Source organism: Oncorhynchus kisutch, linkage group LG19, assembly GCF_002021735.2.
Source record: "Oncorhynchus kisutch isolate 150728-3 linkage group LG19, Okis_V2, whole genome shotgun sequence".
Classification (NCBI taxonomy): Eukaryota; Metazoa; Chordata; class Actinopteri; order Salmoniformes; family Salmonidae; genus Oncorhynchus; species Oncorhynchus kisutch.
Genome location: NC_034192.2, coordinates 44152790 through 44180163, shown reverse-complemented (window position 1 = coordinate 44180163; position 27374 = coordinate 44152790). Strand labels below are relative to the sequence as shown.

General features: G+C 41.7%; 1 protein-coding gene across 1 annotated transcript in view; it reads right to left on the bottom strand.

The window, feature by feature from the left end:
- The window catches only part of LOC109864865 (GPI ethanolamine phosphate transferase 2-like), a 113048-nt gene that overhangs the window by 21682 nt on the left and 63992 nt on the right, over positions 1-27374 (bottom strand). Inside the window, exons 9-10 of the mRNA XM_020452881.2 lie at positions 11481-11911; positions 5809-6000 (exon numbers count right to left, since the gene is read on the bottom strand). Coding sequence (XP_020308470.1) covers positions 5809-6000; positions 11481-11911 — 623 coding nt within the window. The remainder of the gene's footprint in view (positions 1-5808; positions 6001-11480; positions 11912-27374) is intronic.

The following is a 27374-nucleotide window of genomic DNA, read 5'->3' as shown; positions in this document are numbered from 1 at the left end:
ATAATGATGTGAGGTGAATTGTAACATAAAACAACATGGGAAAACCAAACATAAACAACAAGCAGAATACAAAACAGCTAATAAAACGTGAAACTATTACAAAAAAGCTGGACGATTCAAAGTGCCTCTTAAACCATCTAACAGTTTGTACATATTATTGCCCAGAATGGCTTTCCTTGCATCGGAGCTACATGGTGACAATTTTCCTTTTTTGAATGACAATAAAAATGGTCTGATTGATGACCCCATCTGGTGGGGAGGGGAGGGGGGGCTCGGCAGCCTCTGCTGGGCCACATAAATCATGGCCGTTCATCAGGCTGAGGACGGGCGGCACGATATCGAAACGTGAAACAGCGGGAGACCCATCAATTCCAAGGCCCTTTTTTCCCCAACATTTTTACAGTCGACTCTACAATTGGAGAATTTGGTGGAACATTTCCTGATGTGCAGGAGGATAAGAAAAAGTGAAGAAAGGAAAGAGAAGGAGGAATAGAGGAAGAAATAAATATGGCCATTAACTCGATCCCTACAGATGTCATATCTTAATTTGACCCATTTCGTCACAGGAGGACAATAATCCTGCAGCAGGAGGATTTGAATATCTGAAGAAATATTTAGAATCGCCGCCAAGGGGCAGGTGGAAGCGGTATTTGTGTACAATTCACACCGTACCTTATGTAGGCTAGGTGCAGGCTACATCGTGTCTTCTGTGAATTCTTATGTGGATTATAATAAAAATTATAATTGTAGGGGGTAGATATATTTGTAGGGGGTAGATATAATCAGATTTTTTTTTTCTAGATCAGATTTATTATATGTTCAAGGCAAGCAATAGGCAGAATAAATTATTGGTTTCCTCAGTGTCTGTGTGGTCAAGCGGTCACAGCCACTGACCACAGCAGATATGCCAGAGCCGACATGTGTTCGAATCCAGCCCAATGCCCTTTGACTTATGGATGAACGTCTACTTTTGACGCATTAATTCCCCCTGGTTAAAGGGTTAATTCCACGTGGTTAAAGTGTTAATTCCACGTGGTTACACGGTTAAAACAGAAACAACTCAATGGGTAAAAGTGTAGGCATTAATTCAGAGTGTTTAAAGTTTGGGGAAGGCTTCAAATAAAATTATAAAAAAATGATGCGCCTATGTACAATACATTGAAAAACTATCAGCATACACTATATGATCAAAAGTATGTGGGGCCATTTTACTACCAATGTTTGTCTTTGGAGATTGCATGGCGGTGTGCTTGATTTTATACAGATGTTAGCAAAGCGTGTGCTTGAAATAGACAAATCCACTAATTTGAAGGAGTGTCCACATACTTGTGGTGTATCATCAGTATTCTTAGTTCTTGCTAGGGCCTAGTGAACTGTCGTAGCGCAGTAGGTCTAAGCAGCGTGCTCCGGCTCCAAGCCTCATAAGGTTGGCAGCCAGTTCTGGGCAATCTAGTCACCAGCCTGAGCCTATATTATGCCCACAAGTTAACAGAATTTATTTCAATGTTTTCAAGACGTAAAAGAAATAGTACGATCATTTAAACATGAATGAAAAGTGTCTCAGTTCAACTAAATAGTCTTTGGATAGGCTGTATAAACATCTTGACACCTTTATGAAATTAAATATTAAAGCCACACAATACAAGCTTTCAATCCACACCAAAGACCAGAACAATATTGTCAAATAATACTAATTAGAAAACGTGGACAAGCATCAATCCTGGAGGAAAGTTTATCATTCTACAGTAGGCCTACATCTGTCAATCAACTGATGGCACAAACCAGCTCATCAACTTAGCCAGGGAAACACACACACAGATAGGCTAATGGGTATTGGAATATAATCAAATAACAATGGGCCTATTGCATCCATCGATGGCACTAGATTATCACCAGCTGATGTCTCATTGAACCATTGACACGGGCTAAATTCCCCCGCATAGCTGATCTCAATTGCAACCACTATTGGTCAACCCATTATGGCTCCCTAAAATATGTTGGTATTACTTGTGTCCTGCTTGCAACCAAAGTCTTTCAAGATACAGTTGAAGTCGGAAGTTTACATACACTTATGTTGGAGTCATTAAAACTCGTTTTTCAACCACTCCACAAATTTCTTGTTAACAAACTATAGTTTTGGCAAGTCGGTTAGGACATCTAACTTGTGAATGACAAATAATTTTCCCAACAGATTACTTCACGTATAACTCAATGTATCACAATTCCAGTGGGTCAGAAGTTTACATACACTACGTTGATTGTGCCTTTAAACAGCTTGGAAAATTCCAGAAAATTATGTCATGGCTTTAGAAGCTTCTGATAGCTTAATTGACATAATTTGAGTCAATTGGAGGTGTACCTGTGGATGTATTTCAAGGCCTACCTTCAAACTCAGTGCCTCTTTGCTTGACATCATGGGAATCTAAAGAAGCCAACAATTTTTTTTTAACCATAAGTCTGGTTCATCCTTGGGAGCAATTTCCAAACGCCTGAAGGTAACACGTTCATCTGTACAAACAATAGTACGCAAGTATAAACACCATGGGACCATGCAGCCGTTACCACTCAGGAAGGAGACACGTTTTGTCTCCTAGAGATGAACGTACTTTGGTGCGAAAAGTGCAAATCAATCCCAGAACAACAGCAAAGTACCTTGTGAAGATGCTGGAGGAAACAGGTACAAAAGTATCTATATCCACAGTAAAACAAGTCCTATATCGACATAATCTGAAAGGCCACTCAGCAAGGAAGAAGCCACTGCTCCAAAACAGCCATAAAAAAGCCAAACTACGGTTTGCAACTGCACATGGGGACAAAGATCGTACTTTTTGGAGAAATGTCCTCTGTTGTGATGAAACAAAAATATAACTATTTGGCCATAATGACCATCGTTATGTTTGGAGGAAAAAGGGGGAGGCTTGCAAGCCGAAGAACACCATCCCGACCTTGAAGCACGGGGGTGGCAGCATCATGTTGTGGGGGTGCTTTGCTGCAGGAGGGACTGGTGCACTTCACAAAATAGATGGCATCATGAGGAAACAAAAAGCAACATCTCACGACATCAATCAGGAAGTTAAAGCTTGGTCGCAAATGGGTCTTCCAAATGGACAATGGCCCCAAGCATACTTCCGAAGTTGTGGCAAAATGGCTTAAGGACAACAAAGTCAAGGTATTGGAGTGGCCATTACAAAGCCCTGACCACAATCCTATAGAACATTTGTGGGCAGAACTGAAAAAGCGTGTGCGAGCAAGGAGGCCTACAAACCTGACCCAGTTACACCAGCTCTGTCAGGAGGGTGGGCCAAAATTCACCCAACTTATTGTGGGAAGCATGTGGAAGGCTATCCAAAACATTTGACCCAAGTTAAACAATTTAAAGGCAATGCTACCAAATACTAATTGAGTGTTTGTAAACTTCTGACCCACTGGGAATGTGATGAAAGAAATAAAAGCTTAAATAAATAATTCTCTCTACTATTATTCTGATATTTCACGTTCTTAAAATAAAGTGGTGATCCTAACTGGGTACCTGGGTATCCTAGACAAGGTATTTTTACTAGGATTAAATGTCAGGAATTGTGAAAAACTAAGTTAAAATGTATTTGGCTAAGGTGTTTGTAAACTTCCAACTTCAACTGTAAGTTCACCCTCTGGTTGGTATTGTAATCAGAACAACTTAGTCCTTTTTCAACTTAGTCCTTTTTTTTAACACACTTTTTCGAACTGGCGATTTATCAATTTGACAAGCATTCCGTACAATAGAAATACAATTATTTTTCATTGTTTACCACAATAAATCTAATATGGCAATTTACCCGATAATTTGTATGAATGGAAACTAATGTTGGTGTAGCCTACCCTGCTGACTTATTATTTGATTAGTTTACTACTTATGTTATCCAAAGTGTCTGGTATGGTAATTTCTTATTAAAATCAGAGGTAAAATATCCCTGGATTGTCCATATTTGAAAAGAGTAAATATATCAAGTCAATCGAGGGGATTGAGTTCATTGTGCCAGAAGGGTGTAGGCCAGAATCGAACCAACGGCAACAAGGCAGGCCTATATGTGCACACTGAAGGCAGCAGCCCAAACAATTTAACTAAATTTTGACCTTAGCCTACACTTGACACTTGCACGTCGTAGCCTAGTGGAGACTGATATCTATCTTATGTTATTAAGCTATATAAAACAACAGTTGTTGATGTGGATAGCCTCATTTCAGATACATTTTTGTACATCTGAATGTTGAAGTAACAGGGCCTCAGACTAGAATTGGAGCGAGAGAACATTTGCCCTGATCCCAATGACTCGACTGCTCCTGCAATGAGAGAAAGAAAACTGCTGTTTTTCAGGGACTGACAAGGCTCATTTGAATTTGCTGATGCAGCAGGAAAATTCTCTGTGACAAGAGTGATCAAGTTAAGATCCGACATCTGTAACAACCAATTACTTACAGTGAAGACCATAAAATGTCACAGGTGATTCTCCATGATTTTAAAGTTAAGGAAATGACAAGGATAATTATGTCGTCATTGGGAGAGAAAAACAATACTGCCTAGAGAGCTATACCAAGAACCATACCCCCCAAAAATCTAAATGTTATTTTTTTTGCTGTCAGTCAAGCCCAATTGTCCTTTAGACTTTGACCTACGAAACACCAAAAACAATTCAGCCTGAACTATCATAACAAGACAGTGTGGGAGACCCTCGTTCTGCTATTTAGGTCAGTGTGATATGCCACAAAGGGATGAAGGGGTCGCATGCTACCAGATTAGCCTGGCTGCGAGTGACTGAGCCGGGGCCACCACTGTTGTAGACACAACTTAATGGAAATGCCAGGTTGCCGCGGCGCCAGCATAAACACCTTCCCGCGGTGATTAATGACTCGGCGACTTGACACGGCGGCATTGTCAATTATATGGAGTGTTGGTGTGCGCCTGGTACTGTGCAACGAGGGGTAAGGGTGGGTAGGGGTGAGAGGTTAGGTGGGAGTAGGTGGAAGTAGATACAATGTCAAGTAGAGCGTGGAGGGGGGAGGGAACATGTCTAGTAAGAGACGAGGAAGGGGGGTAGGATAACTGGGCAGCAGCACCTGAACACTCATTATTATGCTCTCACAGTCAACGGGGCTGTGGACAAGATGCAGCTGGCTGGGTACTAAGGGTTGATTAGCTGGCTGGTGATAGGGAGGGATTGAGCCAAGTGGCAGAGCAAAGGAGCTCCACATTTGGCCATTAGAAATCAAAAGCACGGGGGTAAACAAAGCGATCAGCCTCTCTGATTGGACCATTAATCACCTTGATACAGAAAGGGCCAGGCTAAGGACATGAGCACAATGATCTCTAATCAGACAGCAATAAGGGGTTTCAAAGCAGTTTTCCCCTTGGGTTACTTGGCTACAAATGATTGAAAGGTTGTTTTTTTCCCCTCGTCTTTCTTCCTCTGTGGCATTGCTGTGCACTTTATGCTGATGTAGGCCTTAAGGTATAGCCTTCATTAACGAGCCATGATGTGATCACATATCAAATGGCTCAAAAAACAGGCAAATACAACACAGCATTTTTATTTTAGACACCTACTTCCATTCTCCGTTTAAAGGCACTTAAATCTTTTGTTTTGCTCATTCACCCTCAATGTCACACATACATGTCTCAAGGATTAAAAATCCTTCTTTAACCCATCTCCTCCCCTTCATCTACACTGATTGAAGTGGATTTAACAAGTGACATCAATAAGGGATCATAGCTTTCACCTGGAAAGAACAGGTGTTCATAATGTTTTGTACACCCAGTCGGCGAAAACTTACTTGGACATGTTTCCACCACCATGTTGCCACGGAAACACAACGTTGCCCACCGCCGCCCGGTAGCTGTATACACCCAGAAGGCCAAGGGCCAGGGCAATCTTGGACACCCAGGAACATCTCCGCTGGACCAGGAAGTAGATCAGAGCCAATGACAAGGCGGCGAACAAGGATAGCACCATCTTGTGTTCGAAGCTATAGAGACAGAACAGATATACATTTAAACCACTTCAAACTGCACTAATTTCACAATTAATTTGTTACACATCTGTTTAAAAAAATTAATTAGACTTTGTTCCGATGAACATTCAAAAATGAAAGCAATCAAATCAAACTTTATTTGTCACATGCGCCGAATACAACAAGTGTAGGGCTTACCATTAAATGCTTACTTACAAGCCATTAACCAACAGTGCAGTTCCAGAAGAGTTAAGAAAATATTTACCATATAAACTAAAGTAAAAAATAATAAAAAGTAACACAACAACATAACAAGGCTATATACAGGGGAGGGGGTACCAGTACCGAGTCAGAGTGCGAGGGTACAGGTTAGAGGTCATTTGTACATATAGGTAGGGGTGAAGTGACTATGCATAGATAATAAAACAGTGAGTAGCAGCAGTGTACAAAACAAATGGGGGGGGGGGGTCAATGTAATAGTCCGGTGGCCATTTGATTAATTGTTCAGCAGTCTTATGGCTTGGGGGTAGAAGCTATATTGTATGCATTAAGGTATTTCTTGTGGAGTTTAGTGCCATTCTAGGTTATTTCCTTGGACTCACACCAGTCATACATTGTAAAATTGGAGGGGGTATTAAGAATGACACATTTACTAGGGACGTGAAAATTTTCCTTTTCAAGATGATTCTATACGTATCTAGATATATGGGCTCTAATACAATACAGGAATGATACATTTTAGTTTGAAACAATTCGGTGCGATTCGGTTTGATTAGAGGAATGAATCGATGTGATTCATTTTCCATTCTAAATTCCAATCTGCTGCTGACGGAGCGCATGAACTGGATTTGTCTGGGTGGAGGTGTGTGAACATGTTTAACTATACTTGTGGGGACCAGAAGTCCACATAAGAATAGTAAACATACAAAAAATGGACCAACTGGAGACATTTTGTTAGTCCCCCCACAAGGCCAAATGCTATATCTAGAGGGGTTAGGTTTAGAATTAGTGTTAAGGTTAGTATTAGGTTTATGGTGAGGAGGCAGGGTTAGTTTTAGGGTTAGGAGCTAGGATTAGGTTAGGCTTTGGGGTGTTTGATTTTTGTCCTTATTCACAGGGACCAAAGAGAACATCTCAAGGACCAAAGAGAACATCTCAGGGACCAAAGAGAACATCTCAGGGACCAAAGAGAACATCTCAAGGACCAAAGAGAACATCTCAAGGACCAAAGAGAACATCTCAAGGACCAAAGAGAACATCTCAGGGACCAAAGAGAACATCTCAAGGACCAAAGAGAACATCTCAGGGACCAAAGAGAACATCTCAGGGACTAAAGAGAACATCTCAGGGACCAAAGAGAACATCTCAGGCACCAAAGAGAACATCTCAAGGACAAAAGAGAACATCTCAGGGACCAAAGAGAACATCTCAAGGACCAAAGAGAACATCTCAGGGACCAAAGAGAACATCTCAAGGACCAAAGAGAACATCTCAAGGACCAAAGAGAACATCTCAGGGACTAAAGAGAACATCTCAGGGACCAAAGAGAACATCTCACCAAAGAGAACATCTCAGGGACCAAAGAGAACATCTCAGGGACCAAAGAGAACATCTCAAGGACCAAAGAGAACATATCAGGGAAGCAATAGAGTAAGAGAGTACAATAACTTGAAGGAACTTGCTTTGTCTCCTTTCCTCCACATTATCTACCCTGATGAGAAATAACTGGACTGGTGATAACAAAAGCATCTACTTTTGTGCTTTCATCTACCCTTCTTTGCATTCATATCAATGCATTTGAAAGAGAGGAGAAAAGGAAGAGGAAGCCACAATCAACTATTGAGATGCAGCCTAGATATGCCAGAAGGACAGTATAGCCCTGGTATCGGGGCAGGGGGTTTGGTTGGGTAAGGGGAACAGACAGGCACCTTGAAGGAGGAACGATGCCGGAGCTCATTACCCACACAGCATAGAGCAGGGGGAATATAGGAAAAGGGGGCAACGGCAGACAGGAAAAAGGTCAGCTAATTCTAAATCCACAATACTCTGAACCTAGTGCCCCCAGCACAAGGCATTCATCTTGTTACTTGTGGAGCCGTGAGAATGCTAATGGACAGAAAAACCTTGGGTTCAAAATGAGAACAATGGGTTCGCTGAAGTTTCCGCAAACTTTCTGCCACACAAGGTTTTTTTGTACATCGTTGAGTGAATCCGAATGTACGGCAGGCCACTGATAATCTGATTTGGGCTCGGATTCAGAGGCTATCTAGGCTTGTTATCTTGGCCCTAAAATCTGCCTTGAGCTTTCTTCACTTTAGAATTACAGGGCAGCCGAAGAGAGGCTTTCAACATACAATAGAAAGGAACAGCCTAATGCTACCTGCAGAGACAGCCAAGGATATGACTCATTTCTTTTAGCTCCTATGGGAGTTACTCCACTTTTATTTATAACCTTGATGTGAGGAAACTAGCTACCATTATGGTGCTGCAGAGATAATAAGGTAAGGTAGCAGGCTCTAATGGATAACACTCTATGCATTTTCTCTTGGTCTAAACAAGGAATGTTCTTTCATTCACTAGCCTAGATCCTTTGCCAAGGTACTGGGGGGGTTCACCGAGTTCTCTGTATGTTCAGAAGCTCACCCACTTTTTTAGAGCCACACTTTTGAATGTCACAATTTTATTGAAACATTCCTAACACCTTACTCAGAGACCATGAGTATAAGGCATTATGATGATGCCATACTGCATTATATGACTTGTCATATCCATGTACAGTATGATCACCTTCTGTCTTAAGAGCCCTAAGGACTGCTTTACCAGGGCAACACTACAAAGAAGCTTGCTAATGATCTCCTAAGTTTTCTGGCAAGCTAAAACTTCACTATGTTGTAGCTGTTTAAAGGCACAGTGCAGTCAAAAATGTGATTTCCTATGTTTTGTATACATTTCCACACTATGAGGTTGGAATAAAATGAATTTAGAAAATTACGATAATGCCTTTTAGTGCAAGAGCTGTTTGAAAAGACCACCTGAAGTTTCAGCCTGTTTTGGTGTGATTGAGTTTTGGCCTGCCTGACAAAACAATACACTGACTATTATGTGACTAAAGGGCCATCCACACCAAGGAATTCAAAATGACTATTATGTGACTAAAAGGGCTGTCCACACCAAGGACAATAAACTAGACAAAAATAGCAGCAAAAATGAACACTGTTGTTAAGAAGCTATTTTTGTTTATTGTTGACCATTTTAATTGAAAACAATCAGTTGTTAAGAAGCTACTGACTATTATGTCTGACTGGCAACTGACTATTACTGTGATTAAAATGGTCAAAAATAAACAAAAGTAGCTTTTTATTTATTTATTTTACCTTTATTTTACTAGGCAAGTCAGTTAAGAACAAATTCTTATTTTCAATGGCGGCCTAGGAACAGTGGGTTAACTGCCTGTTCAGGGGCAGAACGACAGATTTTGTACCTTGTCAGCTCGGGGATTTGAACTTGCAACCTTTCGGTTACTGAACTTGCAACCTTTCGGTTACTAGTCCAACGCTCTAACCACTAGGCTACCCTGCCGCCCCTTCTTAATAACAGCGTTCATTTTTGCTGCTATTTTTGTCTAGTTTAGTCACATAAATAGTCCGTGCTGATTAAATAATAGTGCTGATTTAATATTGAGATAAAAACACTTCCTGGGTGTTTACCACTAAGTTTTTATTTATTTATTTTACCTTTATTTAACTAGGCAAGTCAGTTAAGAACAAATTCTTATTTATAATGACGGCCTAGAAACAGTGGCTTGTTCAGGGGCAGAAAGACAGATTTTTACCTTGTCATCTCGGGGATTCGATCTCGCAACCAATGCTCTAACCACAAGGCTACCTGCGCCCCAGTCCGGGCTGGTCTCCCAGTCGGAACCAGGGCCTATTCCACCCAATTAGATCTATGTTTTTGCCAAGATTTTGTCCACTGACTTATGGGGAGGCAGCGTAGCCTAGTGGTTAGAGCGTTGGACTAGTAACCGAAAGGTTGCATGATCGAATCCCCGAGCTGACAAGGTACAAAATCTGTCGTTCTGCCCCTGAACAGTTAAGAGCAGTTAACCCACTGTTCCTAGGCTGTCATTGAAAATAAGAATTTGTTCTTAACTGACTTGCCTACATTAATAAAGGTTCAATAAAAATACATAAATAAAAAGCCATCTGCCTGTGTGGTGGTACTGTAGCCTTGAGGGAGCTCCAAGGAGGAAGAATGACTGAGTGGATACAATACATGGCTAGACAATGAGGCAAGTTAACCTGATTCCTGAGTGAGTAAGATGCAGCAAAGACAACCAGATGAAAATGACCATAGGTCAACAGAATGGAGAGAAATCATGTTGGAAACAAGGAGGAGCTGTCTCAAGGGGGGCTAAGACAAGGTTGAGTTTTATGGAACAATAATGAGCAGTTCCTTTTGTATACTGATCATAAATATAAACGCATGCAACAATTTTACTGAGTCACAGTTCATATAAGGAAATCAGCCCATTGAAATAAATAAATTAGGCCCTAATCTATGGATATCACATGACAGGGCAGGGGTGGAGCCGTGGGTGGGCCTTGGATGGCATAGGCCCACCCACTGGGGAGCCAGGCCCGGCCAATCAGAATACATTTTTCCCGACAAAAGGGCTTTATTACAGGCAGCAATACTCCTCAGTTTCAAAACCTGTCCGGGTTGCTGGTATCAGACGATCCCGCAGGTGAAGAAGCCTGATGTGGAGGTCCTGGGCTGGCATGGTTACACGTGGTCTGCGGTTGTGAAGCCGGTTGGACATACTGCCAAAAATGATCATGCATATCAGCTTCTTGATATGCCACACCTGTCAGGTGGATGGATTAGCTTGGCAAAGGGGAAATGCTCAGTAACAGGGATGTAAACAAATAGCTTTTTGTGCGTATGGAACATTTCTGGGCCCTTGAATTTCAGCTCATGAAACATGGGACCAAAACTTTTCATGTTGCGTTAATATTTTGATTCAGTATACAACAGTCAACCAACTCTGGGGCGACAACCTTAGTACTGCCTGTGAGTCAGCCCTCTAGAACAGGTACTCCGACTTGGGTCCTTCACAAGCTAATGAGGCTCTCTAGTGCTGTGTGCAACACAGTAGTAAAGTTGACATTCAGTAACAATGCAGCATGAAAACCAATGAATGCTGGAAAAGAGGCCCGGGGTGGGGGTGGGGATCAATGCCGATGGCCTTACAAAGCAGTGGGGTGCAAAATGTTTGGCGTGTGTACCCAGAATTTTTATTAATTGGGCAAAAGATATGAACAGGCAAAAAGCTAACTAAAAAAGGCTGCTGCAAATGAAGAAAATGTAATATATTCAACTTGCACTACAGTATATAGTAGTGTATGGAGCTCTGCTTATGGCAACATTCATCCTGAGTGAAGTAACACACAACACAACAATACACAGTAAGTATCAAACTTCAGCACACCCACCTGTTGAGCCAGTGTCCCAGGTCAGGCAGGTGAGCCCACTGCACCCCGGTCTGGTTGAGCGAGCGCAGCAGACGACAACACGCCAGGGTGAGCGGTGGGGTAGCCAGGGCCAGCCACTTCTCCGAACCTGCATCCGTCACCCCCAAATCAGCTAACGGTGAGGCAACCACGTCCCCCTCATTGGAGGGGAGGATGTAGTCGTCGTCCTCCAAACTCCCAAAGTTGGCACGGCGCTCCCGGAAGTACTTGCGACAGACGTCTTGGAAGACGACCAGGCAGAGGGTGTTAAGCAGGAAGTACCAGACCTGGTGCTCCTCCTCCACGAAGCTGCTGGCCGACAGGCTGAGGGTGTGGCCAGCCGTGCCCGCCAGGAGAAGAATGTCCAGCTCCGACAGAGACCACCCACCACTGACACCACCATGGGATGGAGACTAGGTATGAAAAGAAAAGGAGAGAGGAAGGGAGATTGAGCATAATGTGATTCTCTCTCTCAGGCCAATACTGGAATATAAACAACTAATTAAACAAACACATTGGTCAAATTAAGAAAGGAAACAGAATAGAGATGACTTCACAACAAAATGATACAATTAATACTGAGTCACCTGAACTTGCCAAAATGATCAAGTTAAAGGATGTTATAAAAATCAGGTCCATATAAAGGAACACAAGTGAATGGAGAAAGATGGTATAGACAAGGTCCCTCTAACACGATAACATATCAAGAACACAGATGACTGAGTGTGAGACCCTGAGTGTGTGTGTGTGTTTTCACCCCACACTGAGTTGTAAAGTACTCCCCCCGGTCCTGTGAACTGCATCTTGTTGTTGACTCAGTACTCAGAGGGGGCCTAACAGAGTAAGTAAGTGCACTACTCTGATCCCGCTAAGTTAACACTGTCACTGGAGGCAGCAGGTAAAACACACAGGGACAGAGTGTTTACTGTGCTTCAGGGCAAACATCTTAATAACGTCAAAAGGAAAGCTCATTACAGTAAATCTAATGACTGATTGTTGAAATCTGTTTACTGTTTGCATTATAATATTCATTTTTCGCTTCCCAATCTCCTTCCAACAGGTATGTGTAAATGTAAGTTGCAGTGATCCCTTTCCATGTACACACTTGTGTGCAGGACAGAGGGGTGAGTGACGGCTCTCTGTGGCGTGTCACGGTAACACGCTGCTCCACAGCGAGCGGCTCGTCCTCGCCAAGCGCAGCTCATCCATCAACGGGGAGGAACGCACCTCGCGGCGAGCTCAGTGGAGGGGAAAACGTAATATGTAAACAGAGTGCTGTTTGTGTAAACAAAGTTTGGGGGGAAAAAAACTCACAATGTCTAGCTCTCCTTTCTTAGTCATCCCTCTATCCTGCCTTGGTTTAAGGTCCCTGAGCTGAGGGACTGAGGGCACTTGAATCCCAACAAGATTAGTCTGGATTGGCTGGGATTTAATGTACTAATTATGGTATCCTAAATGGCAGGGAAAGAAGTGGCAAAAGTCTACACCTCCTTTGAATTTCTTTAAAAAATGTGTTACAATGTGGGATTAAAATGGATTTAATTGTCTTTTTTTTCAATAATCTACACAAAATACTTTGTCAAAGTGGAAGAATAGTTGTTATTTTTAAGATAAATAATAAATTTGATAACTAAAACATAGTCATTGCATAAGTATTCAGCCCTTTTGTTTAAGCAAGCCTAAATTAGTTCAGGAGTAAAATTTGTCTTAATAGGTCACATAAATTACATGGAAATAATAGGGGTTGACATGATTTTGAATGACTAAACATGCACCTGTTAGAACTTAAGGCTCCATGGACTGATGAGGAATTTAAAAACTCTATGGTTGAAAGAGATGGGACAAAAGGAGTGGCTAAGTCTGGCTGCACATCGGACTGGCTAACTTACTGCAACATTGAGAAATGGTGTGACTAAACTCAACAAAAATAAGCCAAAACTGTATTATGAAGCCAATATCAATGATATAAAGAATGATGGGAAAAATATTGAGTACTTTAAATGAAATTATGGTCAGAAAGACAAATTGAACTCCAACTTTCATCGAATCAGATGGCTTCTTCATCACAAAACATTTGATGTTGCCAATTATTTAAATTATTACTTCATTGGCAAAGTGGGCAAACTTAGGCAGGGAATGCCAACAATGAACAGTGAGCCATCGTATTCATGCATAAAATAACAAATAATCAAAGAAAAGCATTGCAAGTTTGAATTTTGTAAAGTTGGTTCGGGAGAGGTGGGAAAATTATTGTTATTTATCAATATTGACAAACCTCCTGGCATTAACAACTTAGATGGAAAGATACTGAGGATGGTAGCTGACTCTATAGCCACTCCTATCTGTCATATCTTTTATCTGAGCCTAGAGGAAAGTCTTTGTCCTCAGGCCTGGAGGGAAGCCAAAGTAATTCCGCTACCCAAAGAATGGTAAAGCGGCCTTTATTGGTTCTAACAGCAGACCTATAAGCTTGCTGCCAGCTCTTAGCAAACTGTTGGAAAAAAATGTTTGACCAAATAAAATGCGATTTCTCTGTAAACAAAGTAACAACAGACTTTCAGCATGCTTATAGAGAAGGGCACTCGACATGTACTGCACTGACACAAATGACTGATGACTGGTTGAAATAAATTGATAAGAAGATTGTGGATTCACAGCTATCTAATAGAACTCAGAGGGTTTTCTTTAATGGAAGCTTCTCTAATGTCAAACATGTAAAGTGTGGTGTACTGCAGGGCAGCTCTCTAGGCCCTCTACTAATTTATATTTTTCCATGTATGCTGATGATTTAACTATACGCATCAGCAACCACAGCTAATGAAGTCACTGAAACCAATCTGGTAATGAATGGTGTGGCTGTTGAACAAGTTAAGGAGACTAAATTACTTGGCGTTACCTTAGATTGTAAACTGTCATAGTCAAAACATATAGATTCAATGGTTGTAAAGATGGGAAGAAGTCTGTCCGTAATAAAGAGATGCTCTGCTTTTTTGAAACTACACAAAGCAAGTCCTGCAGGCTCTATTTTAAAAAAAATGGTACATTGATTATTGTCCTGTCATATGTTCAAGTGCTGCAAAGCAAGACCTAGTTAAGATGCAGCTGGCCCAGAACAGAGTGGCACGTCTTGCTCTTCATTGTAATCAGAGGGCTGATATGAAAACTGTGCATTCCAGTCTCTCTTGGCTAAGAGTTGAGGGGAGACTGACTGCATCATTTCTTTTAATAAGAAACAATAGGTTGAAAATCAAATTGTTTGCATAGTCAACTTACACACAGCTCTGACACACACACACTTACCCCACCAGACATGCCACCTGGGGTCTTTTCACAGTCCCCAAATCCAGAACAAATTCAAGAATGTGTACAGTATTATATAGAGCCATTATTGCATGGAACTTTTTTTTTTTAACAGATAAAGCTACACCTCACGGCACAATGCCTCTCCCATATTTGACCTAGATAGTTTGTGTGTATGCATTGATATGTTGGCTATGTGTGCCTTTTGAAAAAAATGTACACTGGGGCAAAAAATTATTTAGTCAGCCACCAATTGTGCAAGTTCTCCCACTTAAAAAGGATGAGAGATCATAGGTACACTTCAACTATGACAGACAAAATGAGAAAAAAAATCCAGTTAAATCACATTGTAGGATTTTTTATGAATTTATTTGCAATACTAATGATTGGGAGTCCCATAATAAAGGCTTTTATTTACAATTACATGAAGGTGATGCAAAGAGTCAATATTTGCAGTGTTGACCCTTCTTTTTCAAGACCTCTGGAATCTGCCCTGGTATGCTGTCAATTAACTTCTGGGCCACATCCTCACTGATGGTAGCCCATTCTTGCATAATCAATGCTTGGAGTTTGTCAGAATTTGTGGGTTTTTGTTTGTCCACCCGCCTCTTGAGGATTGACCACAAATTCTCAATGGGATTAAGGTCTGGGGAGTTTCCTGGCCATGGACCCAAAATATCCATGTTTTGTTCCCCGAGCCACTTAGTTATTACTTTTGCCTTATGGCAAGGTGCTCCATCATGCTGGAAAAGGCATTGTTCGTCACCAAACTGTTCCTGGAAGGTTGGGAGAAGTTGCTCTCGGAGGATGTGTTGGTACCATTCTTTATTCATGGCTGTGTTCTTTGGCAAAATTGTGAGTGAGCCCACTCCCTTGGCTGAGAAGCAACACCACACATGAATGGTCTTAGGATGCTTTACTGTTGCATGACACAGGACTGATGGTAGCGCTCACCTTGTCTTCTCCGGACAAGCTTTTTTCCGGATGCCCCAAACAATCGGAAAGGGGATTCATCAGAGAAAATGACTTTATCCCAGTCCTCAGCAGTCCAATCCCTGTACCTTTTGCAGCATATCAGTTTGTCCCTGATGTTTTTCCTGGAGAGAAGTGGCTTCGTTGCTTCCCTTCTTGACACCAGGCCATCCTCCAAAAGTCTTTGCCTCACTGTGCGTGCAGATGCACTCACACCTGCCTGCTGCCAATCCTGAGCAAGCTCTGTACTGGTGCTGCTCCAATCCCGCAGCTGAATCAACTTTAGGAGATGGTCCTGGCGCTTGCTGGACTTTCTTGGGCACCCTGAAGCCTTCTTCACAACAATTGAACCGCTCTCTTTGAAGTTCTTGATTATCCAATAAATGGTTTATTTAGGTGCAATCTTACTGGCAGCAATATCCTTGCCTGTGAAGCCCTTTTGTGCAAAGCAATGATGGCGGCACGTGTTTCCTTGCAGGTAACCATGGATGACAGAGGAAGAACAATGATTCCAAGCACCACCCTCCTTTCGAAGCTTCCAGTCTGTTATTCGAACTCAATCAGCATGACAGAGTGATCTCCAGCCTTGTCCTCGTCAACACTCACACCTGTGTTAACGAGATAATCACTGACATTATGTCAGCTGGTCCTTTTGTGGCAGGGCTGATATGCAGTGGAAATGTTTTTTGGGGATTCAGTTCATTTGCATGGCAAAGAGGGACTTTGCAATTAATTGCAATTCATCTGATCACTCTTCATAACATTCTGGAGTATATGCAAATTGCCATCATACAAACTGAGGCAGCAGACTTTGTGAAAATTAATATTTGTGTAATTCTCAAAACTTCTGGCCACAACTGTAGAAGTGTTCAGAAACTGATAATATTCTTATTTACAATAAATGTGACTCCAAAATGACAAGGTCCTCTACTCCGACATCTAATCCACACATAAAAAGGTCAACCGAATTGTTTCTAGTCATCTCTCCTCTTTCCAGGCTTTTTTTCTTTGGACTTTATATGGCGATTGGCATCTAACTTTCATAATAATGGTTTATAGAAGAATACATTATTTACCATTAATTTCCATTGGGCACAAAATAATCTGAAATACAACCAAAACAAACTGCAAATGCATCCAACAAATGTGTAGAGTCACAAGCTTGAAGTAGTCATTGTCTGCTAGAATCTTTAGGGGTGTCAATGTTACAGCCTTATGCTAGAATTGATAAAATCTACACACAATACCGCATAATGACGAAGCAAATACTGTATTTTGAAATATTTGCTAATTTATATGAATAAAAAAACAGAAATATCAGATTTACGTAAGTATTCATACCCTTTAGTCAGTACTTTGTTGAAGCACATTTGGCAGCTATTACTGCCTCGAGTCTTCTTGGGCATGACACTACAAACTTGGCACTCCTGTATTTAGGGAGTTTCTCCCATTCTTCTCTGCAAATCCTCTCAAGGAGGAATGGGGAGCGTCGCTACAAAGCTATTTTTAGGTCTCTCCCGAGATGTTCGATCGGGTTCAAGTCCAGGCTCTGGCTGGGCCGCTCAAGGACATTCAGAGACTTGTCGCGAAGCCACTCCTGCGTTGTCTTGGCTATGTGCTTAGGCTTGTTGTCCTGTTGGAAGGTGAACCTTTGCCCTAGTCTGAGGTCCTGAGCGGTCTGGAGCAGGTTTCGAGTCTCATAGCAAAGGGTCTGAATACTTAAATAAGGTATTTCTGTTTTTTATTTGTAATAAATTTGCAAACATTTAAAAAAATGTGTTTTCACTGTCATAATGGGGTAATGTGTGTAGATTGATGAGGAAAATGTTTTATTTATAATTCATTTTAGAACAAGGATAAAATGTGGAACAAAATGTGGAAAAAGTCAAGGGCTCTTAATACTTTCCGAATGCACTGTATGTATAAATCTATATTCCAATACCAAACTGGCACACTCCCGGAGATCCCGTTTGATCATAATGCGTGTTTATCATCCAGAGTGCTGTTTGTGTTCACGCACTGTCACATAAGTCTTTGACTGAGTCCTTAATGACACCCTATCCCCTATATCAGGCCTGGGAAATTATTTTCCATGGAGGGCGACATTAGGAATATATTTTTGCCATCGCATGCCAGAATAATATTACAGGATTATACATCATGTGTATGACTGTGTTGACAGGTATATCTACTGTAAATCACTTCCAGATATGCTACTTATTTTACTTTTTTAACATGCACAGAAATAAACCACATCCATGTTCTCCTTTTGGTAGGTATTTTAATTATTAAACATGCAATGAACTACACGGAAGGAAAAGTATACTGTGCATTCAGCACCACGGACAGAACTCTTGTTAACGGGTATGAACAAAAAGACAAAGAGAGAGCTCAACATTACATTTAAACTACTCAATCAGGGTGAGGAGTGAAGTCTCTGATGGGCATTGACTAGAGCAGTGAAGTCCGGTATAGTTTCTGACATTGCTAAGCGCAGGATTGCTGAGAGGTAAAAGTCAATAAGAGATGATCTGTGCCTTGAAAATAGCAGGGAGAAACGTGGATAAACGTCTTATTCCACAGTGAGAGTTTGTTGATAAGGGCGGTTTATTAGTCTATACAGTAGTAGCCGTTGGGAGGTTTTACAAAATCTCACACCAACATGTAAAGAAGCAGTTAGTTTGGTAACAGAGAGACATTTACACTTTAAAGTGAAAACTCAAACCCAAAATGTGTTGTCAAGAACACGTGCAGGGGCATGCAAATAATCTAAAACCACACGTTATAAATAAATATATGAAAAATATAACAGCAGGTAGCCTAGTGTTGGGCCAGTAAACCGAAAGGTTGCAGAATCAAATCCCCGAGCTGACAAGGTAAAAATCTGTCGTTCTGCCTCTGAACAAGGCAGTTAACCCACTGTTCCCCGGTAGACCATCATTGTAAATAAGAATTTGTTCTTAACTGACTTGCCTAGTTAAATAAAGGTTATATTGAGAAAAAAATATATGTAATTACTGAAAATGTCTGTTCGCATACATAGGTTGTTGACCCAAACAGCACAAACATCTTCTGAGAATGACTCCTAATCTTTGGAATGTTTTGTTCATCGAGAGATGCATGGAACCTTGTCAGTGACATTGTTTTGAAAAGCTCTCCAATCACTGCCTCAGACTGAAGATCAATGAGCTCAAGATGCAGGTCAGTGGAAGTGTTATCCACATTGAAGGTGAAAGTAGAGGAAACCAACATGTCATTTTCCAACACATTTGAAATTCTCAAAACGACAAGAAAACTCGCTGGTCATCCGAGAGGGAACAGACTAGTAGTGTCGCAAGGTAGGTGAGATTGTTGGCTTCTACTTGGCGGGTCAGGAGGAGTAATTTTCCCTTGAAGGCTTTTACAAGGCTGTACATTTGATGCGCAAAAAGGCACTTTCAATTGTAGTTTGGAATTCAGTTCATTCATGACGGCCATGATGTCCACGGTGTAGGCAAATTCAGCCAAACATTCTTTATCTTGAGGGAAATCCACATATTTCCCTTTAATTTGCAAAAACTCAGCAATCTCTGACTTCAGGTCCCACACCCTTTTAAGCACCTTCCCCAAACTCAGCCATCTCACGTTTGTGTGGTAGGGTCTGCATGACTCGCCTCTGTCTCTTCCAACAGTGAGACAAACTGCCTGTGGTTTAAAGATTTTGCTCTTATGAAGTTTACCACTTTAGTAACTATAATCACAACATGGCTAATTTTCTGAACACATTTACAGAGCTCCTCCTGACGAATAATGCAATGCAGGAAAAACAATTCTGATCTGGGTTCAGCACAGCTACTTGATCTTCTATCCTTTTCAAAAGGCCAACTTTTTTTCCTGTCAAGTTTGGGCACCCATCAGTGGTCACACTGGGCAACTTTTCAAAACTCAGTCCCAGTTTTGCCACACACTTAATATCCTCCTCCAATAAATATTTACCTGTGGTTGTGCTCTTCATTGACTGCACTGAAGCAAGCTCCTCTGTAATTACTAAGTCTGGGGTTATGCCTCAAGAGAATATCAACAACTGCGCCGGGTCACGTGCATCACTGCTCTCATCCAGGGACAAGGAGAAATACTTTACCTTGTCTTTCATTGTTGTTCCATATTCTCTGCGATGTCCTCAATGCGCCGTGTCACTGTGTCTGGACAGGGAAACATTTCAAACAACTCTTTTGTGTTGGGGCAAAGTATTGCTGGTGTGATGAAACAAAAATAGAACTGTTTGGCCATAATGACCATCGTTATGTTTGGAGGAAAAAGGTGGAGGCTTGCAAGCTGAAGTACACCATCCCAACCGTGAAGCACGGGGGTGGCAGCATCATGTTGTGGGGGTGTTTTGCTACAAGAGGGACTGGTGCACTTCACAAAATAGATGGCTTCATGGGGAAGGAAAATTACGTGGATATATTGAAGCAACATCTCAAGACATCAGGAAGTTAAAGCTTGGTCGCAAATGGGTCTTCCAAATGGGCAATGACCCCAAGCATACTTCCAAAGTTCCAAGGCAAAATGGCTTAAGGACAACAAAGTCAAGGTATTGGAGTGGCCATCACAAAGCCCTGACCTCAATCCTATAGAAAATGTGTGGGCAGAACTGAAAAAGCGTGTGCGAGCAAGGAGACCTGACTTAGTTACAACACTATAGGAAGAGGGATTTGGGGATCCATAATAAATAGAAATCTCTAGCTTTTTGCTAGACCGGGTTTTTAATCAGAAAAGGAATCCCGCAAGGCTCCCTTCTCTCCCCCCTTCGGTTTTCCAAGGCATGCTGAGACAGACACAAAGTAAACCTATAAAGGCGTACTGAGTGAATAATTGGAAGCAATGCCTTGTTCCCCACCAACTTTTTAATTGTATTTTTTAAGTTCACCATCAGTTGTGTGTGAAGACTAAACAAGCTAATGTAAAACATTTCCTGAAAATGCTTTTTTCAGGACTCCAATATGAAAGAAGCATGCTCTAATTATTGACTGGGCTAACACATCAAGTAAGAGAGCATTGAATGAACCTAATAATCAAAACATTCACTATATATACAAAAGTATGTGAACACCCCTTCAAATGAATGGATTCGGCTACTTCAGCCACACCCGTTACTGACATGTATATCAAATCGAGCACACAGCCATGAAATCTCCATAGACAAACATTTCAGTAGAATGGCATTACTGAAGAGCTCAGTGACTTTCAACGTGGCACCGTCATAGGATGCCACCTTTCCAACAAGTCAGTTCGTAAAATGTATGCCCTGCTATAGCTGCCCCGATCAACTGTAAGTGCTGTTATTGTGAAATGGAAAAGTCTAGGCGCAAAGTTGAAAATCGTCTGTCCTTGGTTGCAACACTCACTACCGAGTTCCAAACTGCTCTGGAAGCAAAGTCAGCACAATAACTGTTTGTCGGGAGCTTCATTAAATAGGTTTCCATGACCGAGCAGCAGCACACAAGCCTAAGATGACCATGCGCAATGCCAAGCGTCGGCTGTAGCGGTGTAACGCTCACTGCCATTGGACTCTGGAGCAGTGGAAATGCGTTCACTGAAGTGATGAATAACGCTTCACCATCTGGCTTTGGCAGATGTGGATGCTAGGAGAACACTACCTGCCTGAATGCATATTGCCAACTGTAAAGTTTGGCGGAGCACAAATAATGGTCTGGGGCAGTTTTTCATGGTTCAGAATTGGCCCCTTAGCTCCAGTGAAGGGAAATTGGAACACTACAACATTCTAGATGATTGTGTGCTTCCAACTTTGTGGCAACAGTTTGGGGAAGGCCCATTCCTGTTTTAGCATGCCTCCGTGCACAAAGTGAGGTCCATACAGAAATGGTTTGTCGAGATCGGTGTAGAATAATTAGACTATTCTGCACAGAGCCCTGACCTCAACCCCATCGAACACCTATGGGATGAATTGGAACGCCGACTTTGAGCCAGTGCCCGACCTAATAAATGCTTGTGGCTGAACGAAAGCAAGTCCCTGCAGCAATGTTCCAACATCTAGTGGAAAGCCTTCCCATAGGAGTAGAGGCTGTAAGAGCAGCAAAGAGGGGACCAACTCCATATTAATGCCCATGATTTTTGAATGAGATGTTCGACGAGCAGGTGTCCACATACTCTTGGTCATGTAGTGTATGATGATTGAAAGACCGGAGAGTGAACACGGTCATTAATCAGGATGTACAAAACAAATTTATCAGGCCTCATCAGATATTAATTCCAAAGTGAGGTATTGAGAAAAAAGGTATTTAACACAGAAGAATTTGAGTCAATGATGAATATTCTGACCCCTCGTGTTTAATCATACTTCCTATAATATACAGCAGTGTTTCCCAACTCCGGTCCTTGAGTACCCCCAACAGCACATATTTTTGTTTTGGCCCCGGACAAGGACATGTCAAATCATTTCTAAGCCTTTGACATTTTGAATCGGTTGATTTTGTCCACGGCTACAACAAAATTGGGGGCTGTTGGGGGTACTGGAGGACTGGTGCTGGGCTGTTGGGGGTACTGGTGATGGGCTGTTGGGGGTACTGGCAATGGGCTGTTGGGGGTACTGGCGATGGGCTGTTTGGGGTACTGGAGGACCGGAGATGGGCAACACTGATATACAGTATGACCTAAAGCTAACTGCCAAATAAAGAAACACTTGAGTAAATGAGGGATACAAAGTATATTGAAAGATATTTTTAAAAAGCTATTAACATCCCATCATGCTTAGGGTCATGTATAAAAATGCCCAGTTTCTCATTTCTCAGTGACTTTGAAAGAGGTGTCTCAAGGGAGCATAAGGGGTTTCATGTACGCGTCTGTGTCTCTCAGGCACCAACTCTCAACCCAATTGAACACTTATGGGAGATTCTGGAGCAGGGCGTGAGAGCACTTTCCACCACCATCAAAACACCAAATTATGGAATATCTCATGGAAGAATAGGTCACTCCAACAGAGTTTCAGACACTTGTAGAATTTATGCCAAGGTGCATTGAAGCAGTTCTGGCGGCATGTGGTGGCCCAACACCCTATTAAGACACTATCTTGATGTTTCTTTATTTTGGCAGTTACCTTTACATGATCAGTTGAAGTAATACTAACATACTGTAAACTACATACCTAATGAGTATATACTACATACTATATACACTATTAGTTCATTTTAGTATACTGTAAACAAACAGTATGCTTTCAGTTGAGCGTACTAGCTCTTCGCCTGTCTACCGGAAGTTGATGCTGTTGCTATGCAACCTTTCGCTAGCTTACAGTGGCTTGCGAAAGTATTGACCCCCTTTGGCATTTTTCCAATTTTGTTGCCTTACAACCTGGAATTAAAATAGATTTTTGGGGGTTTGTATAATTTGATTTACACAACATGCCTACCACTTCGAAGATGCAAAATATTTTTTCTTGCGAAACAAGCAAGAAATAAGACAACAAAAACAGAAAACTTGAGCGTGCATAACTATTCACCCCCCCCCAAAGTCAATACTTTGTAGAGCCACTTTTTGCAGCAATTACAGCTGCAAGTCTCTTGGGTTATTTCTCTATAAGATTGGCACATCTAGCCACTGGGATTATTGCCCGTTCTTCAAGGCAAAACTTCTCCAGCTCCTTCAAGTTGGATGGGTTCCGCTGGTGCAATCTTTAAGTCATACCACAGATTCTAAATTGGATTGAGGCCTGGGCTTTGACTAGGCCAATCCAAGACATTTAAATGTTTCCCCTTAAACCACTCGAGTGTTGCTTTAGCAGTATGCTTAGGGTCATTGTCCTGCTGGAAGGTGAACCTCCATCACAGTCTCAAATCTCTGGAAGACTGAAACAGGTTTCCCTCAAGAATTTCCCTGTATTTAGAGCCATCCATCATTCCTTCAATTCTGACTAGTTTCCCAGTCCCTGACGATGAAAAACAGCCCCACAGCATGATGCTGCCACCACCATGATGAGGTTCTCGGGGTGATGAGAGGTATTGGGTTTGAGCCAGACATAGCGTTTTTCTTGATGGCCAAAAAGCCATCTGACCAGAGTACCTTCTTCCATATGTTTGGGGAGTCTCCCACATGCCTTTTGGCAAACACCAAAAATGTTTGCTTATTTTTTTCTTTAAACAATGGCTTTTTTCTGGCCACTCTTCCATAAAGCCCAGCTCTGTGGAGTGTACGGCTTCAAGTGGTCCTATGGACAGATACTCCAATATCCGTTGTGGAGCTTTGCAGCTCCTACAGGGTTCTCTTTGTTGCCTCTCTGATTAATGCCCTCCTTGCCTGGTCCGTGAGTTTTGGTGGGCAGTCCTCTCTTGGCAGGTTTGTTCTGGTGCCATATTCTTTCAATTTTTTAATAATGGATTTAATGGTGCACCGTTGGATGTTCAAAGATTCAGATTTTTTTTTTATAACCCAACGCTGATCTGTACTTCTCCACAACTTTGTCCTTGACCTATTTGGACAGCTCCTTGGTCTTCATGGTGCCCCTTGCTTGGTGGTGCCCCTTGCTTAGTGGTGTTGCAGACTCTGGCGCCTTTCAGAACAGGTGTATATATATATATATATACACTGAGATCATGTTACAGATCATGTGACACTTAAATAAAGTCCACCTGCTGCAATCTAACTAATTACGTGACTTCTGAAGGTAATTGGTTGCACCAGATCTTATTTAGGGGCTTCATAGCAAAGTGGGTGAATACATATGCACGCACCACTTTTCCGGTTTTTATTTTTTTGGAAATACTTTTTTTCCTAATTTCTCTTCACCAATTTGTACTATTTTGTGTCCATTACATGAAATCCAAATAAAAATCCATTTAAATTATAGGTTGAATTGCAACAAAATAGGAAAAACGCAAGGGGGATGAATACTTTTGCAAGGCACTGTAGTTAGCCTAACAACTTACTAGTTAGACATTTTACGACTTCGGGTGTGTTCTTAAATTCAATATGGAGTGCCAGAGTGCGCTCGCAAATTCAGAGCGTTGTCAGATTGTCCATTTGTAAATTCACAGCCTTTCACTCTCCAAGCGCACACTGGACACTCAGGCCGAGGAGTAGGGTTGATTTGAGCATTCTGACCTTACAACGGCAGTCAAGCACCCAAGCTAACATTGGCTAGCTACTTCCAGACACAAATGAGGCCACTCTGACCATTTTACTCGCCCTAGCAGAGCATGACTGCAACTGTGCTGCTGGCAACCATTTAATTACGTTTTTTTAGCCTACGTTTACTGACACCTGCAATATTCAACCGGTGTTGAGCATTCGTAAATTCATTATTCTACACTCTGGTACACTCAGAGGAGAGTGCTCTGAAATCGGAGTAGGTAGCCAGAGCAAAGGACAGAATAGCTAACAAATTGTCAGCCAACATAACGTGTAAGGTAACATATTTGAAAAGTCATTACTTTATTACATTGATACATTTTCTGAACATTGTCAGAATTAGTTAAAACAATGCATTTGTATCCGCTCTCGTACTTCGGCTGGATATTTTCCAACATTTCCTGAAAAAGATGTGAAGCCACGCACATTTCCTGAATAATTGCATTATGGGCTCTAAAGCACGTAAAACTTAATATCTTGGCGAATTTAGTACAACATCCGGGAACTTTTGGCATATAATGCCCATACTATGACCTATAAGCATTCTATATACTCAATTCACGTCACAAATAGTATGGTTATTTTTTAAAATCCATTATTTTACCAGGTAAATTGACTGAGAACACGTTCTCATTTACAGCAACGACCTGGGGAATAGTTACAGGGGAGAGGAGGGGGGTGAATGAGCCAATCGTAAACTGGGGATTATTAGGTGACCGTGATGGTTTGAGGGCCAGATTAGGAATTTAGCCAGGACACCGGGGTTAACACCCCTACTCTTACAATAAGTGCCATATGATCTTTAATGGCCCCAGAGAGTCAGGAGATCCATTTAACGCCCCATCCGAAAGACGGCACCCTACACAGGGCTGGGGAATTGGGATATTATTTTTGATTTTTTTTTTAGACCAGAGGAAAGAGTGCATTCTACTGGCCCTCCAGCAGCATATGGTCTCCCATCCAGGGACTGACCAGGTCCAACCCTGCTTAGCTTCAGAAGCAAGCCAGCAGTGGTATGCAGGGTGGTATGCTGCTGGCATTAGTGCGGTTAGTATGAGTATTCGAACACTGCTATTGTCATGTTAGTACATAGCTCCAGAATGTGAATGTCTCTTGGACAGAGTGAGCATCATTGGACACATCATCCAGCTAAAGGAGAGCCGACCACACAAGATGTCCACTTAGCAAAAGATTTCAAACGTTAAAAAAGTGTTTCTGTCATCGGGTTATGCAACCCTAACCCCAAATAACATAAACAAGACTCACACTCTATGGAGAGAAGACCATAACTGCAGTGATCAATGCATGTCAGACTGTATGGAGAAACTAACTGAAGTGATCAATGGCTTGTCAGACTCCCTATGTTTCACTGCACAACACGACCTCAACAAACAAGACGATATCTTCCTTTCAGCTCTTTATTTAGGTGCATGGGAAGGGCAATATTTTTTTCTCTGGAACAGACTCACTTATTAGGCTTTTCTCTCTCTACGTTCTTTTCACCTGTCAGCACTTTCTGTTAGTTCCCAGAAGGGGTAGAAGTGGCCACTTCTTCAGACATACTGTAATTGAGAAAGCTTGGTGACATGGGTGTTTCTAATCTCATTAGATGGAGAAAAATACTGGTTTGCCTTTAAAAACTTGTCTGCCTTTATCTAGCAATGGTAAATGAAGGTTCATAACTCACTTCTCTTTTTGTTGCATGCTTGAGGTGCAATTTTGGAAATTTTGTATTTTATTTATTTATTTCACCTTTATTTAACCAGGTAGGCTAGTTGAGAACAAGTTCTCATTTACAACTGCGACCTGGCCAAGATAAAGCATAGCAGTGTGAACAGACAGCAACACAGAGTTACACATGGAGTAAACAATAAACAAGTTAATAACACAGTATAATTTTTTTTTTTTGTTAAAAAAAGGAGTCTATATACATTGTGTGAAAAAGGCATGAGGAGGTAGGCGAATAAGTACAATTTAGCAGATTAACACGGGAGTGATAAATGATCAGATGGTCATGTGCAGGTAGAGATACTGGTGTGCAAAAGAGCAGAAAAGTAAATAAATAAAAACAGTATGGGGATGAGGTAAGTACATTGGGTGGGCTATTTACCGATGGACTATGTACAGCTGCAGCAATCGGTTAGCTGCTCAGATAGCAGATGTTTAAAGTTGGTGAGGGAGAGAAAAGTCTCCAACTTCAATGATTTTAGCAATTCGTTCCAGTCACAGGCAGCAGAGAACTGGAAGAAAAGGCGGCCGATTGAGGTGTTTGCTTTAGGGATGATCAGTGAGATACACCTGCTGGAGCGCGTGCTACGCAAATTCAAAGAATTCAATCCTTTTTGTTTCAATATGAACCCATTTCTTTTACAGGTTAATATGTTTAGGTGTTGGGTGTTGCCATCGTGACCAGTGAACTGAGATAAGGCGGAGCTTTTCCTAGCACGGACTTGTAGATGACCTGGAGCCAATGGGTCTGGC